The sequence below is a fragment of the Aquarana catesbeiana genome, linkage group LG09 (assembly GCF_042186555.1).
Source record: "Aquarana catesbeiana isolate 2022-GZ linkage group LG09, ASM4218655v1, whole genome shotgun sequence".
Classification (NCBI taxonomy): domain Eukaryota; kingdom Metazoa; phylum Chordata; class Amphibia; order Anura; family Ranidae; genus Aquarana; species Aquarana catesbeiana.
In genome coordinates, this window is record NC_133332.1 from 89,091,668 (window position 1) to 89,108,673 (window position 17,006).

General features: G+C 42.3%; 1 protein-coding gene across 2 annotated transcripts in view; it reads left to right on the forward strand.

The window, feature by feature from the left end:
* Nucleotides 1-10,964, forward strand: part of VARS1 (valyl-tRNA synthetase 1) — a 57,605-nt gene extending 46,641 nt beyond the window's left edge. For both annotated transcript variants that reach the window (XM_073598937.1, XM_073598938.1), the window contains exons 27-31: nucleotides 1,752-1,958; nucleotides 3,430-3,541; nucleotides 8,504-8,679; nucleotides 8,798-8,947; nucleotides 10,718-10,964. In XM_073598937.1, the coding sequence (XP_073455038.1) occupies nucleotides 1,752-1,958; nucleotides 3,430-3,541; nucleotides 8,504-8,679; nucleotides 8,798-8,947; nucleotides 10,718-10,786 (714 nt within the window). In that variant the 3' untranslated portion in view covers nucleotides 10,787-10,964. The remainder of the gene's footprint in view (nucleotides 1-1,751; nucleotides 1,959-3,429; nucleotides 3,542-8,503; nucleotides 8,680-8,797; nucleotides 8,948-10,717) is intronic.
* Nucleotides 10,965-17,006: the final 6,042 nt, after the last annotated feature.

Here is a 17,006-nt window from a genome sequence, read left to right on the forward strand (position 1 = left end):
GGACAGCGGAGAGACACAGGGAAGGAGAGAGGAACGGAGGGGGACAGCGGAGAGACACAGGGAAGGAGAGAGGAACGGAGGGGGACAGCGGAGAGACACAGCAGAACGGAGGGGGACAGCGGAGAGACACAGCAGAACGGAGGGGGACAGCGGAGGGGGACAGCGGAGAGACACAGGGAAGGAAAGAGGAACGGAGGGGGACAGCGGAGAGACACAGCAGAACGGAGGGGGACAGCGGAGAGACACAGCAGAACGGAGGGGGACAGCGGAGGGGGACAGCGGAGAGACACAGGGAAGGAAAGAGGAACGGAGGGGGACAGCAGGGAGACACAGCAGAACGGAGGGGGACAGCGGAGAGACACAGCAGAATGGAGGGGGACAGCGGAGAGACACAGCAGAATGGAGGGGGACAGCGGAGAGACACAGCAGAACGGAGGGGGACAGCGGAGAGACACAGGGAAGGAAAGAGGAACGGAGGGGACAGCGGAGACACACAGCAGAATGGAGGGGGACAGCGGAGGGGTACAGAAAAGGAGAGAGGAACGGAGGGGGACAGCGGAGAGACACAGGGAAGGAGAGAGGGACAGCGGAGGGGGACAGAGGAACGGAGGGGGCATGGAGGAGGATGCAGTGACAGTCAGCGGTGAGCGATCACCGCTGTATGTCACTAAAGCAGCTGAAAGCCGCTGGGGGAGAAGCTTGTAACTCCCCCACGCGCCGATCACTGCTGACTTCCAGGTATCGGGGGAAGCATCGGGAGCATTTGCCCGAGTACAAGTACTTTGGCAAATGCTCAGTATCGGTGCCGATACCGATACTAGTATCGGTATCGGGACAACCCTAGTTTTAACATATGAGTTGTTGTTGCAGTGTTTCCCTTAAAGTAATATTAGATGTCACACTGATACTTTTGTGGTCCTATGTCCAAAACTTACCTGTGCCGCCAGGAACTTATCAAAGCCAATCATTAGCGGCGGACACATTCTCCATCCTGCAGCTGCACGCATACAAGGGGAAATGTCTATAGCCTGCAGTTCTGATGAAGCAGATTGATTTCTAACAGGGTGGTTGAACAGACATTGATCAATAGTTCGACTTCTGGTCAACCACAGTGCCCATCAATGGATCGAAATTCAGACGGTCCCTATTGAAGTGGTCCAATTCGATCTATTTGTGGACGGCTTTGGACTTGCATTGTGAAAAGGAGCAGTAAAACACAGCCATTGTGTGCACTGCACAGCAGGAAGAAGAGCCTGAGTATGTATTGAACAATTATGGATGCACCCATTTGTATATAAAATTGTGAACTATATATGGAGGCAACATATAAAAAAAACAAAACAGTAATCAAGTGTAAACTCACGCATCCAAAAACAATTTGAAAATACTATTCATTCCCTTTATTCATCTGTCTCATCCATGACAATTTTCTTTCGTTCTTCTTCTACATTAAAACCTGTTTAGTGCAACAGAACACAATTATGGAGTCCAGAGGCATCAGTTATAAGGGAATGTGAAACAATTTAAAATATTAAGATCTGTATAAAACGGCTTGCTATGGCATGGCAAAGCTGGTAATGTTTGGGGTTGGCATACAGGCAGCGTGGCTCCTAGTGATTTAAAAAGATCTCTCTTTCTGTGTGTCTGGTTTAGTATGTTTTGTGACTTTCATTCATCAACCAAGTTCTCAATTTATTTTTCTTGCTTTGCATTGACTTCTACTTTCTTTTTTTTTTTTTTTTTCTTTTTAGGAGTGTTTGAAGCCTGTGTTTGCTGGCTCAGATGAAATCGCCATCGCTGTAGCACAGAATACGCTGTACACTTGTTTGGATGCCGGTCTCCGTCTCCTTTCCCCCATCATGCCTTTCCTTACAGAAGAGCTTTACCAGCGCCTCCCTCGAAGATCCTCTGAGCAGTTCCCAAGTATCTCTGTAGCTCCTTATCCTGAGACCACTGAGGTAGGCACTACTAAGTACCATCATTAGTCAGGGGATCTGTCCGCTGATCTCCTGCTGATCAGAGTAGAGCGGGCAGATGACAGAGCTGACACGGACAGAGCTCACTCTGCCCATTCTTCATAGGTTCTCTGTAAGCTGCCCACATACAGTACTAACATAACGGGCATTCTGAGTTTTCTGGTGAGCTGCAGTTGGGCAGATCTGAAGCACACCCAGCAACCCTAGGGGCAATGGGTAATATATGGGAATTGCACTTTGGCACAGAAATGTGTTCAGCACTTGAATGGATTACATGCACTGTTTTTACTTAGAGCACCAAGTCACTGTGTGTTGCTGGCTTGATCTCTGAGTCAACAATGGTTCTAAGGAGTGGTCATACTTGCACATTCACAAGAGCACTAGTCTTATACATTATTGAATATTGGCTATAGATATTTGGTACAATCCGAATAGCGGCGCTCTTTCACATATACAGTATGATAGTGTTAGTACAATAGGGGGAGCTGTTTGAGTGGCAGCTGGGTGGTCACAATAAAACTATCCATTAAGTGTAGGCACGCATTTTTTTTTTTCTATACGCTTGCTGGATGGGTTCTATTGAAAGTGTCCCCTTATTTCTATCCTACCTATACAACATCCGATAGAGAGGAATCCACAGAACTGCTGAATATCCGCACAGGTAAAAAGAAAACAAATGGCCTAAGGCTTTGTAAATAAAATTTCATGTAATCTTCTCTGCAAAGTCTGCACGCAAGTTAAAGTGGAACTGAGCTCTCTCAATCAACATTAACTCTTTTTAATTCTTCTGCTGCTAGCATTATTAAGTAGGTAGGAAGGTTTATTATAATTTCTTCTTTTAATTTTTTTTTTTTTTTTTTGGCCTAGACCAGAATTATGTTGTATATCCCAGGAGTCTTCAAGGGCATTTTTTTTTCTTTCATCTGGAGTATGGGAGGAGAGGCATTCTTAGCTAACCACATCCTTATGCCTGTGGTAAGAGCAGATGGATTCCAGGAAGTATATGCTACATGAATCGTCTGCCCTTACTCAAGATGGCTAGAACTGCTAGGGGGTGTTTTCTCACAAAATAAAGCATAGAGCAATTAATGCAAAAGTGAGTTTCTTTTAAATGTTAAAAATGAATAAAATTGTGTTGCTCAGATACAGTTTAGTTCCACTTTCACAAGGCCTGTTGAGTGAGGAAGCATTATAAGTACATACATATAATAAGTTATGTCTCTAAAATATCAGGGTAAAGAGTGGGGTTTGTGGGACAGGCATGTATCTGTTACCCATGACAAACGTGGGTAACAAACACCTAGCTGTCATTTGTCTGGAGCAGGTCAGGAAAAAAAAAGCGATTGGTTGTTTGAGGTCCCACAAAGACAGTTATTATACAGCAACACATGATGTCCGGAATCACCTTTACCTGTAATCATTCCTTTTTGTTTTGTGTATTTTCTGCTTGCAGTTCCGCTGGCGACACGAAGAGACTGAGAGGAAGATGGATCTTGCGCTGCTTATAGTGAAATCCATCCGGTCTCTGCGGGCTGACTATAATCTCACCAAGACAAAAGCAGACTGTAAGTACTCAGTGACATAATAAAGAGAACTGTACAAGGTAAATAAATACAGAAATGTCACCTGGAATAGATTTCGGGTCCAAAAGTTGCATTCTTTGAGGAGGAGACCACTAGATGGTGTGATTATTGATATGTTATTGTCTGGTACACAGATAACACATATGCGCTGCCATGCATTGTGGACTTGCTCTGCAAGTGATTGCGATGCTAGATTTACTTTTAACCACTTTAGGACCAGGATTTTGTTGGCACTTTTTGTTTCAAAGTTTAAATCAATATTTTTGCTAGAAAATTACTTACAACCCTCAAACATTATACATTTTTTAGCAGAAACCCTAGGGAATAAAATGGCGATTTTTTGCAATTTTTTAAGTCGCACGGTATTTTCACAATGGTTTTGCAAGCGCAATTTTTGTGGAAAAAATACACTTTAATGAATTTTAAAAAAACACAATTTTTTACCCCAATTTTTTGTATAATGTGAAAGATGATGTTACGCCAAGTAAATGGACACCTAACATGTCATGCTTTAAAATTGCGCACACTCATGGAATGATGACAAACTACGGTTCCAAAAAATCTCCATAGGCGACACTTTAAATGCTTTTACAGGTTATCTGTTTAGAGTTGCAGAGGAGGTCTAGTGCTAGAATTATTGCTCTCGTTCTAATGTTTGTGGCGATACCTCACATGTGTGGTGCGAATACCATTTACATATGGGGTGCGCAGCTTGTGTAAGCGTTTGCTTCTGCGCGCATACGTACATTTTTTCTTTTTTTTTATTACTTTTATTCCTATAACAAGGAATGTAAACATCCCTTGTAATAGAAATAAGGATGACAGGTCCTGTTTATGGAGAGATCTGGGGTCAAAAAGACCCCATATCTCTCCTTTACCTTCAAACGCAAAAGATTATAAAAAAAAATCGCCTATGGGAACAGCCGGCCGCACAGTAAAATCGTTTCTCGGGTGAACCGGCAGAAGTGGTAAGCCTGAGAAACGCCACTGCTTCAGAAAGTGCTCCATCGGCTCCTGAGCATCACGTAACGGTTTCATAAGAAAGCCAGTCGCAGACTGACAAAAACGATACTGGGGTTATGGCTGATATCCTCAGCCATAAACCTCGGCAAATCGCAACGTGTATAAACCTGTTACGGTCGGCATGTGGTTAAGGGTTTGTTCACACCAGGTACATTGAGCTGTGTTGATCTGCATTGAGCAAAGCAGGTTCAACACAAGGGCAGGAATGCACAGGGCTGGCATTAACCAGCCTTTTTTAGGATAGTAGAAAGAACACAATAGTGTCCTCTATCTACCCTGATCCTGTTAATTGAACAGTAAACAAGCTATAGGACTGATTAAGCAATTTCTATGCTTGTTCCCTGCCATCACATTTTGTGTGCAGCACACCTTATTTCCTTCCAGTCCTGTCTTCCAAATCTCAGTTTGACTGCCGGTATATTGGGGATTTCAGTTGTATTAACAGGAAATACTATTTATCGGCATATAACACGCGCCGGCGTTTAACACGCACCCCAAGTTTAGGAGGGAATTTTAAGGAAAAAACTTACATTTAAATGCCCATCAATGCAGCCTTGCCCAGTGTCTTTGCAGCCCTGTGTCATTGCAGCCTTTGCAGCCCTGTGTCATTGCAGCCCTGTGTCATTGCAGCCTTATGTCATTGCAGCTACAGGTATTTAAAATTAGCGCCGATCTCCGCTGATTGCGAGAGGAGCAAGTGCCGCTGGTGTCCTATCGAAAATAGTCCCCTATCGGATAGTGTCCCCCCTGTAGTGCGCAGGCGCTGAGGAGACCATTGGCTGTGTCCGCCCTGTAGTGCGCAGGCGCTGAGGAGACTCTGAAAATCTCCGAACATCAACAGCTGATCGTGAGCTGGCGCCGGCATACACAAAGCCGAGTGTACTTGGCTAGTCCCGGCTCCTCTCGCAGTCCCGCCCCTATGATGGACATAACACAGGTCCAATGACGGGACTGGGCTTGACTGTGAGCGGAGCCGAGTCTAGCCGAGTACGCTCGGCTTTGTTTTTGTCGGCGGCGCTCGCTCCACTCACAATCAGCGGGGATCGGCATATAACACGCACCCACAATTTTCCCCTGATTTTAAGGGGAAAAAAGTGCGTGTTATACGCCGATAAATACGGTACATATAATGATTTATTAAGGACTGCAGAACTGCCTTAATTTGTATTTTGTATATCTGCCTGGATTTGCTAGCTGACAGCTTTAAACAGTCATTCCTATCAAAAGTGATATCTAAGATATTTAAGTTGGACCGTGGTGGGTGGAGTCTCCTGCATGCACCCACAGTCACTCAGGTTGAACTGGATGGACTGGTGTCTTTATTCAACCTTACTAACTGTGTAACTATGTTCTCTCCTGCTTTGTGTGGTCAGTTTTTTGTTTTATAGGAAAGCAGAGGGACTGGCAGGAACACCAGGGATTTCACACAAAGTAATACAAAGAGAACATGATAGTTTTCATACAAGTACATGGTACAGCGTCATATCAGGAAAATGAAATGTTGGGTTTACATATTCTTTAAGTATCCCTATGCATTCTGTTGCATTTTCCATACTATACAATAAAATTCTCTGTAATTTCTAGAGAGGGTGTGAAGATTTGGGGGACATAAGTACAGAGATGTCATACGTGGATTATAAATAAAGCCAAAAATAAGTATCTTTATGAGTGTCTTTAATTCTAGAAAAACTAAAATACCATTTTTTTTTTTTATTATTATTTTTTTTTTTTTTTGCTGACTAGCTAAAAGTTGTAATTTATGACTCCCTTGTATCTTCCATGCCACTACTATCCCTGTCTGAACCATACCAGGGCAGGTTACTATCGCTTGATAAAAGCAATGTTATTTGTTTAAAATGTTTATTGCATTTCCTTTAGTAGTTAGGGCTCTCCTTCCTCTTTTTCCCAGGACTTTGAACACGGTTGTTCCATGTTTTATTATATAGGACAGTCTTTCTGTTGAGGAGCGGCCAAGACAGTTTTTATGATACTCAGACTTTGGAATCAATGTATTTGTACAATAGTTATTGGCACTGTAATTGTATTTAAACAGGCCATAAACAATAATATGCAAGGATAATTTGGTATCATCAGCTGCTGTTCTTTTGGTTATCCTGAAGTGAACTGGTCTTTTATTGATCATATTTAACAGTATTGCTATTCAGAGTGCATAGACTAATTCCTATTAGTCCCCGACTGAGAGAAGGTTATGCTTTAATGTCACAACCAAAGTCCTTGGCACACAGAAAGTCCAGTTTAACCTATCATGATATGTTTGGGCTCAAAAGGAAACTGGACAAAAACTTTTTAAAAGTATTTAGATTTGATGCAGACAATAGCTCTGGTGGACATTAGGCTAGGACCCCGGTGCTACGAGGCTACAGTGTTTTTTTGTACTGTATCTTATAAACTGAGTGAGCCCCTGGTGATATACTACTGGCTGCACCGTTTAGGAAATATTCACAATGGATGCAGCCAGTGACGTCACAGGCCCATTCACTCTGAAGGTCCGGCATACCGCGCTAAACCTTTAGCGCTTCGTACCGAAACAGAGGGCTCCTGCGCACATGTGCGTTAGTGACGTCATTGCGGCTCCAGGCCAATCACGCTGCCGGGTCCCGCAAACCCAGAAGGAAGACCAGGGGAAGATGTAGGCCCTCTCATCGGTGACAGCGCGTATTTGATAATGTGCAAGTATGCGATGCATACTTGCACATTATGCAATTGCCTTGCAGGTTTGTTTGTTGTTTGTTTTTTTAAACCACGGTTTACTACCACTTTAAAGTGTATGTCTGCACAAAAAAAAAAAAACATATCATAACATATCAGATTCACTTATGTTTTGTCTCTTTAACCATTTGCCAACCGCTGCACGCTGATATACGTCGGCACAATGGCAGCGGTGGGCAAATGGGCGTACCTGTACGTCACCTTTAAGAGGCAGGGATAGCAGTCACGCACGCCCGCTGCCTACAGCGTGATCGTACCCGCGGGACCGGTGGACTTGATGTCCGCCGGTCTACCAGCGATCATGTCACAGAGCCGCAGAATGGGGAAGTGCCTATGTAAACAAGGCATTTTCCCGTTCTGCCTTTTGTCATGACAGATCACTGCTCCCTGTCATCGGGAGCAGTGATCGCTGTCATGTGACTTGAAGCCCACCCCCCCCACATTTAGAATCACTCCCTAGGATACACTTAACACCTTCATCGCCCCCTAGTGGTTAACCCCTTCCCTGGCAGTGTCATTTACACAGTAATCAGTGCATTTTTATAAATAACAATGGTCCCAAAATAGTGTCAAAAGTGTCCGTCATAAAGTCGCAGTCGCATTACTAATAAAAAAAATGTAAAATGCCATAAAACGATTCCCTATTTTGTAGACTCTATAACTTTTATGCAAACCAATCAATATACGCTTATTGCGATTTTTTTTTTTTTTTTACAAAAAATATGTAGAAGAATACATATCGGCCTAAACTGAGGAAAAAAATTGTTTTTTATATATTTTTGGGGGATATTTATTATAGCATAAAGTAAAAAATAATGCGTTTTTTCAAAATTGTCGCTTTTTTTTGTTTATAGCGCAAAAAATAAAAACCGCAGAGGTGATCAAATACCACCAAAAGAAAGCTCTATTTGTGGGGGAAAAAAGTATGTCAATTTTGTTTGGGTGCAACGTCGCACGACCGCCCAATTGTCAGTTAAAGCGACGCAGTGCTGAATCGCGAAAAGTGCTCTGGTCAGGAAGGGGGTAAAATCTTCCGGGGAGATGAGGTTAGCAATGCTGCACATACAGAGAAATACATTTTAATGTGCAAAGAAATCCAGTGAGCCACTATGGCTGCATAGTAGTTTCTTACTGGGAACAGTTTGGTACTGCCACAAGCCATTAACTTTCTCTCTCACTTTGTCCTCCTAGGTTACGTTAGGTGTGAGGATGCTGATACCAGGGCTGTGGTTGCTGCTTATACCTCATACATCACCGTCCTCTCCTCTTCTCGCTCTTTGATGATCCTGCAGCCTGCAGACCCCGCTCCAGTGGGCAGTGCTGTGAACACTGCATCTGATAAAGCCACCGTCTACCTTATTCTCAAGGTGAGCACTGCAGGACAATATAGTGACAGAACGGAATGACTGCCGCTGGTGATGCAGCCCTGCTTATTTGCAGCACTCAGGTACAGAAGGTGACATTGATTCCTGTGTCTCCTGGCAGGGTCTTATTGATGTAGAAAAAGAAGTGGCTAAGCTGCAAGTGAAGAAAACCGAGCTGAGCCGTCAGCTAGAGAAACTGCAGGAGCGGGTGTCTGGAGCAGATTACCGCAACAAAGTTCCCACTGCAGTACAGCAACAAGACGCTGACAAGGTGAGTTACAGCTCATGGTAGGGTCTGTTAGAAGAAATCGATATATATGATACTGTAGATAAGAGCTGGTTTCCAGTTCTAAAGCTGTTGGGTCCTTGTCAGCCTTCCACCAATAATGTAGCCTCCCCTTTCTTTCTTCTTCACTTCCTCTTTCCTCTATTCCTCCCTCACTTCCTTTGCTCTTCCTCTTTTCTCCTTCCTCTCTCTCTCCTTATCCCTATCCTGCTCTTTCTGCCTTCCTCTCCTCTTATGCTCCCTCTTTGTCCCTATCCTCTTCTCACTCCCCCTCAATGTCTTTCTTTTCTTCTCACCCACACATTTTTGTGTCTTTCCTCTTCCCTCTTCACCCATCTCACTTTCCTTTTCTCACCTCTGTGATATGGAAGAGAAGAACAGAGGGGCACCAAATACTAGTTAATTAAAGGTAAGACAAGGGGCAACTCACACATGGGTGGATGATTCAAGCACATATGTAATGGTAGCAGTCAGTCTCTGGACCTCCCTGGATCGTCCCGGTGAATTTGCAGCATCAGGCAGTGGCTGTGTAAACAGATGACTGTAGGAAGCGGCCGATTTGCCACCGTAACCAGCATGGAACGCAAGATGGCACCAGACTGGACGTGACGTCACTACGGAGGCCATGCTGATGTAAAGTGGGCAGTACAGCATTTCGAAGCTTCCGCTTCTTCCTCAGACCTAAATGGCTGACAGACATGTCAGTCTAATATATGGAAACGGATGGGGCAGGGCTGGAGAGTTATTTGACAGTCTGATATAATAAAGCGGGACTCCGGCACACATATGCGGTCCCTTACAAACATGGTACAATAAAAAATAAGCACAATACATCAGTATACGTTTCTATAGGATAATTATCTAGCCTAACAACAGCAGCAATCTACCGCTTCCTACAGTCATCATCCACCCATATGTGAGTTGACCCTTGTCTTCGCTTTAATAAACTGGTATTTTTAACGCTGCACTTAGTCTGGCGCCCCTCTGTTCTACTCTTCCATATCATAGAGTTGCCTGCTTCACTCTAAGGGAGCTGCCGCTGGTGCTGCTATTCATGACATAACTCTATGGACTCTAATAATGGGCTTACCATTGTATTATGATGTTTTAATGACCTCAACTCTTCTTCCTTTCTATCCATCTCTTTTTTTTTTTTCACTGCCTCCCCTCTTTTCATTCACCCACCAACTCTTTTCACTCTTTCTTTGCCTCTCTTCTTCTTACTCTTCTCCTTTTGCTCCCTCTCTGTTTTCCATCCTCTTTGCCTTCTCTCCACTTTCACCTAGCCCTGCATCGGCTCCTCCTATTGATCTGACAGCTTCTTCTGAGAGTGCTAGTTGCCCCACTGTCACGAAGACCCTCTCTTGTTTCAGTACTACCTATACCGATAAGTACTTTTACCTGATTTTCCTGATCTACTTGTTGGAGATCAGTAACTCAGAAAATATTGTAGCTAAAAAATCATTCTGACAGCCAGGCAATCAGAATTTTCAGGAACAGTACAGGATCGGCAGCCTGTACATTTCTGTCATGACAGGTTCACTTTAATCTTCACAAGGTTGCTGTCTCATCTGCATGGCCATATTTTCAGTAAAGATATGTTACATCCGTGAAATATTTTAAAAGTAACAATATGAGGATGTTTGCTGTGGAAAACATGTTTTGGTCACAGTTATGAAAAAAATCACAGCCAAAAATGTGTTTTACTGTCCATGATTATATGTTATTACCATTTAACCCCCTATCTCCCCCTAGATGAAACAGTTGGAGACGGAGAACCAGAAGGTGGTGGAAGCGCTGAGTAGTTTTCAGACGATGATGTAGTATTTATTTGTTTTCCATTTGCTCAGGATTGCGACAACAGCCCATATGCTGCTCCCAAACTCCTCCTTTTTTTTTAACAAAAACAAGAAAAAAAAAGTCTAGAAAAACATCATGTATGTGAATGCTGTATCATACAAAAAACATAGGATGTAATAAAAGCTCTAGAATCCTCTTAAAAGGAATTGTGGTGTTTTGTGTTCTGTGCAAAGGTCTTAGGCAGCTGTGACAAAAATACTGTAAATTAAGAATTCTTTCGGAAATAGAAGTGTTAATAGTTTATATTTTCCAATTAAGAAGATGGAAAGTAAATTACCAGAAGAGAAATCCAAATCAATATTTGATGACCTTTGCCTTCTAAGCAGCATCAATTCTTCTAGGTACACTTGCACACAGTTTTTGAAGGAACTTGGCAGGTAGGTTGTTCCAAATATCTTGGAGAACTAACCAGAGATCTGTGGATGTAGACTGCCTCAAATCCTTCTGTCTCTTCATGGAATCTCTCGATGTTGATCAGGGCTCTGTGAGGGGCCAAGCCATCAATGGCAGGACTTGTTCTTTATGCTGAAGATAGTTCTTTATAACATTGGCTGTATGTTTGGGGTCATTGTCCTGTTACAGAATAAATTTGGGGCCATTTACACGCCTCCCTGATTTTATGGCATGATGGATAATTATCTACCTGTATTTCTCAGCATTGAGGACATCATTGATCCTGACCAAATCTCAAACTCCATTTCCAGAAATGCAGCCCCAAACTTGCAAGGAACCTGCACCATGCTTCACTGTTGCCTACAGACACTCATTATTGTACTGCTCTCCTGCCCTTCAGCAAACTGCCTCCTGCTACAGCCAAATTTTGACTCATCAGTCCAGAGCATCTGCTGCCATTTTTCTGCACCCCAGTTCCTATGCTTTCGTCCATGGTTGATTCACATACCCTTGTTACCACGTCGGAGGTATGGCTTTTTGGCCATAATTCTTCTATGAAGACCACTTCTGGCCAGAATGGACATGTACCCAGGTCCCACTGGTTTCCACCAGTTCTGTGCTGATGACACTGCTGGATATCTTCGGATGCCAAAGGGAAGTAAGCTTGATGTGTCTTTCATCTGTTGCATTGTTTCCTTGACTGACCAGTGCATCTACGAGCCTCAACGTTGCCCCTTTCTTTGTGCTTATTCAAAAGAGGTTGAAAAGCACAGCTTGAAATTCCAGTCTGCTTTGAAACCTTTGCCTGGGAGAGACCTTGATGATGCAGTATAATTGCCTTGGGTCTTGTTGTTGTGCTCAGTCTTGACATGGTGTATGACCTGTGGCATGAAGCTGTCTTCTACAACCTCACTTTAGCAGAGTTTGGCTGTTCTCACCCAGTTTTAAGCCTCCTACACAGCTGTTTCTGTTTCAGTTAATGAGTGTGTTTTAACCTACATATGACATTGATGATCATTAGCACTTGCTCGGTATAATTGGTTAATCATACACCTGGCTCTAATCCTATAAAATCCCTGACTTTGTGCAAGTATTGATGCTGCTTTGAAGCCAAAGGGTAGTCACACCCGATATTGATTTGATTTAGATTTTTCTGTTCGCTCAGTTATAAATGCAGGTGTCATTAAGGTAGGATTAGATTAGTGCAAGAGTGTAATACATTCCCGGCAGATTTTTTATCCCGTTTCCACTCTACTAAATTATGTGCTTCTGTTCCTGTCTCTATCCCTGTCAGAAAGATATCCTGTCCCTGGTCACCCAACAAGGACACCAAAAGCAGTTAAAAAAAAATGGGTGACATTCTAACCCTTGCTGCACTGAAATCCAAAGCAGCGTTGTGAGCCCTTCTTGTTTGTCTCCTCTTGACTGCAGGGCACCCTACTCTATTCTCATCTCTATAGCCCAAAAGAACGGTGCCCTGTAGCCCAAAGGACAGAGACCAAACAGATAAAAGTGCATGTAAAAATAACATTTATCCTACAGTACATCCAGTAAGAATCGATTCCTAGACCATGTGTTATATATCCTTTGTATAGGCTTTGCTAGGTCCTCCCCATGGTATCCCCACATAGCCCCACCCACTCCATGAGGCTAGTGTCCTTAGGTGAAGGACACCTTTTCCTCTGGAAGAATTTTCTTGCGATTTTTACCAGATTTATTTAGAATTTTTCCTTTTTGTTCCACTTGGGGACAGGGTAGCCTAGAAGCTTGCATCCAGCATGATTGTTATTGTTCTTTAAGTACTTCTATCATTTCCCCACCATGTCCTGCCAGATGATATGATGTCTTGTTTAGTTTATTTTCTCCCTTTTGGGATTAAAGGAGTTGTAAAGGCAGAAGGTTTTTTATCTTAATGCATTCTATGCATTAAGATAAAAAGCCTTCTGTGTGCAGCAGCCTCCCCAGCACCCTTTAACCACTTGAGCCCCGGACCATTATGTTGCCTAAGGACCAGAGGTCTTTTTCCAATTTGGCACTGCGTCGCTTTAACTGCTAATTGCGCGGTTATGCAATGCTGTACCCAAACGAAATTTGCGTCCTTTTCTTCCCACAAATAGAGCTTTCTTTTGATGGTATTTGATCACCTCTGCAGTTTTTATTTTTTGCGCTATAAACGGAAAAAGACCGAAAATTTTGAAAAAAAATGATATTTTCTACTTTTTGTTACAAAAAAATCCAAGAAACTCAATTTTAGTCATACATTTAGGCCAAAATGTATTCGGCCACATGTCTTTGGTAAAAAAAATGTCAATAAGCGTATATTTATTGGTTTGCGCAAAAGTTATAGCGTCTACAAACTTGGGTACATTTTCTGGAATTTACACAGCTTTTAGTTTATGACTGCCTATGTCATTTCTTGAGGTGCTAAAATGGCAGGGCAGTACAAAACCCCCCCAAATGACCCCATTTTGGAAAGTAGACACCCCAAGGAAATTGCTAGGCATGTTGAACCCATTGAATATTTATTTTTTTTGTCCCAAGTGATTGAATAATGACAAAAAAAAAAAAAATATTTACAAAAAGTTGTCACTAAATGATATATTGCTCACACAGGCCATGGGCCTATGTGGAATTGCACCCCAAAATACATTCAGCTACTTCTCCTGAGTACGGGGATACCACATGTGTGGGACTTTTTGGGAGCCTAGCCGCGTACGGGACCCCGAAAACCAATCACCGCCTTCAGGATTTCTAAGGGTGTAAATTTTTGATTTCACTCTTCACTGCCTATCACAGTTTCGGAGGCCATGGAATGCCCAGGTGGCACAACCCCCCCCCCAAATGACCCCATTTTGGAAAGTAGACACCCCAAGCTATTTGCTGAGAGGCATATTGAGTCCATGGAATATTTTATATTTTGACAAAAGTTGCGGGAAAGTGACACTTTTTTTTTTTTTTTTTTTTTGCACAAAGTTGTCACTAAATGATATATTGCTCACACAGGCCATGGGCCTATGTGGAATTGCACCCCAAAATACATTTAGCTGCTTCTCCTGAGTATGGGGATACCACATGTGTGGGACTTTTTGGGAGCCTAGCCGCGTACGGGGCCCCGAAAACCAATCACCGCCTTCAGCGTTTTTAAGGGCGTGAATTTTTGATTTTACTCTTCACTGCCTATCACCGTTTCGGAGGCCATGGAATGCCCAGGTGGCACAAAACCCCCCCAAATGACCCCATTTTGGAAAGTAGACACCCCAAGCTATTTGCTGAGAGGCATGGTGAGTATTTTGCAACTCTCATTTGTTTTTGAAAATGAAGAAAGACAAGAAAAAACTTTTTTTTTTTTTTCTTTTATCAAATTTCAAAACTTTGTGACAAAAAGTGAGGTCTGCAAAATACTCACTATACCTCTCAGCAAATAGCTTGGGGTGTCTACTTTCCAAAATGGGGTCATTTGGGGGGGTTTTGTGCCACCTGGGCATTCCATGGCCTCCGAAACTGTGATAGGCAGTGAAGAGTGAAATCAAAAATTCACGCCCTTAGAAAGCCTGAAGGCGGTGCTTGGTTTTCGGGGTCCCGTACGCGGCTAGGCTCCCAAAAAGTCTCACACATGTGGTATCCCCGTACTCAGGAGAAGCAGCAGAATGTATTTTGGGGTGTAATTTCACATATTCCCATGGCATGTTTGAGCAATATATCATTTAGTGACAACTTTGTGCAAAAAAAAAAAAAAAAATTGTCTCTTTCCCGCAACTTGTGTCGCAATATAAAATATTCCATGGACTCGACATGCCTCTCAGCAAATAGCTTGGGGTGTCTACTTTCCAAAATGGGGTCATTTGGGGGGGTTTTGAACTGTCCTGGCATTTTATGCACAACATTTAGAAGCTTATGTCACACATTACCCACTCTTCTAACCACTTGAAGACAAAGCCCTTTCTGACACTTATTGTTTACATGAAAAAGTTTTTTTTTTTTTGCAAGAAAATTACTTTGAACCCCCAAACATTATATATTTTTTTAAAGCAAATGCCCTGCAGATTAAAATGGTGGGTGTTTCATTTTTTTTTTTCACACAGTATTTGCGCAGCGATTTTTCAAGCGTATTTTTTGGGGAAAAAACACACTTTTTTAAATTTTAATGCACTAAAACACACTATATTGCCCAAATGTTTGATGAAATAAAAAAGATGATCTTAGGCCGAGTACATGGATACCAAACATGACATGCTTTACAATTGCGCACAAACGTGCAGTGGCAACAAAATAAATACATTTTTAAAAGCCTTTAAAAGCCTTTAAAAGCCTTTACAGGTTACCACTTTAGATTTGCAGAGGCGGTCTACTGCTAAAATTACTGCCCTCGATCTGACCTTCGCGGTGATACCTCACATGCATGGTGCAATTGCTGTTTACGTTTGACGACAGACCGCCGCTTGCGTTCGCCTTAGCGCAAGAGCAGGGGGCGACAGGGGTGCTTTTTTTTTTTTTTTTTTTTTTTTTTTCTTTATTATTTTTTTACTTTTTTATCTTATTTTTAAACTGTTCCTTTCATTTTTTTTTTTTTTAAATCATTTTTATTGTTATCTCGGGGAATGTAAATATCCCCTATGATAGCAATAAGTAGTGACAGGTACTCTTTTTTGAAAAAATTGGGGTCTATTAGACCCTAGATCTCTCCTCTGCCCTCAAAGCATCTGACGACACCAAGATCGGTGTGATAAAATGCTTCCCCAATTTCCCAATGGCGCTATTTACATCCGGCGAAATCTAAGTCATAAAATGCTCGTAGCTTCCGGTTTCTTAGGCCATAGAGATGTTTGGAGCCACTCTTGTCTCTGATCAGCTCTATGGTCAGCTGGCTGAATCACCGGCTGCATTCTCAGGTTCCCTGTTGAGACAGGAGAGCCAGAGAAAAACACGGAAGACGGTGGGGGGGGGGGGGGCATTCCCTCCCACGGCTTGTAAAGGCAGTCTAGAGGCTAATTAGCTGCTAGGATTGCTTTTACATGAAAGCCGACCACTGGCTGAAAAGAATGATACCAAGATGATACCTAAACCTGCAGGCATCATTCTGGTATAACCACTCAAAGTTGTGAATGGCGTACCTGAAGACAAAAAAATGGTTAACAATGGTTAACAATAAAGCACAGTAAACAGTAAAGTATAAATAATTACATACCTGAAAAACAAACATGATAAAACATAATAACAATAAAACATTGCAGAATAGAATACAGTAAAAAAAGAGCAGAACATGGACTCGACATGCCTCTCAGCAAATAGCTTGGGGTGTCTACTTTCCAAAATGGGGTCATTTGGGGGGGTTTTGAACTGTCCTGGCATTTTATGCACAACATTTAGAAGCTTATGTCACACATTACCCACTCTTCTAACCACTTGAAGACAAAGCCCTTTCTGACACTTATTGTTTACATGAAAAAGTTTTTTTTTTTTTTGCAAGAAAATTACTTTGAACCCCCAAACATTATATATTTTTTTAAAGCAAATGCCCTACAGATTAAAATGGTGGGTGTTTCATTTTTTTTTTTCACACAGTATTTGCGCAGCGATTTTTCAAACGTATTTTTTGGGGAAAAAACACACTTTTTTAAATTTTAATGCACTAAAACACACTATATTGCCCAAATGTTTGATGAAATAAAAAAGATGATCTTAGGCCGAGTACATGGATACCAAACATGACATGCTTTACAATTGCGCACAAACGTGCAGTGGCAACAAAATAAATACATTTTTAAAAGCCTTTAAAAGCCTTTAAAAGCCT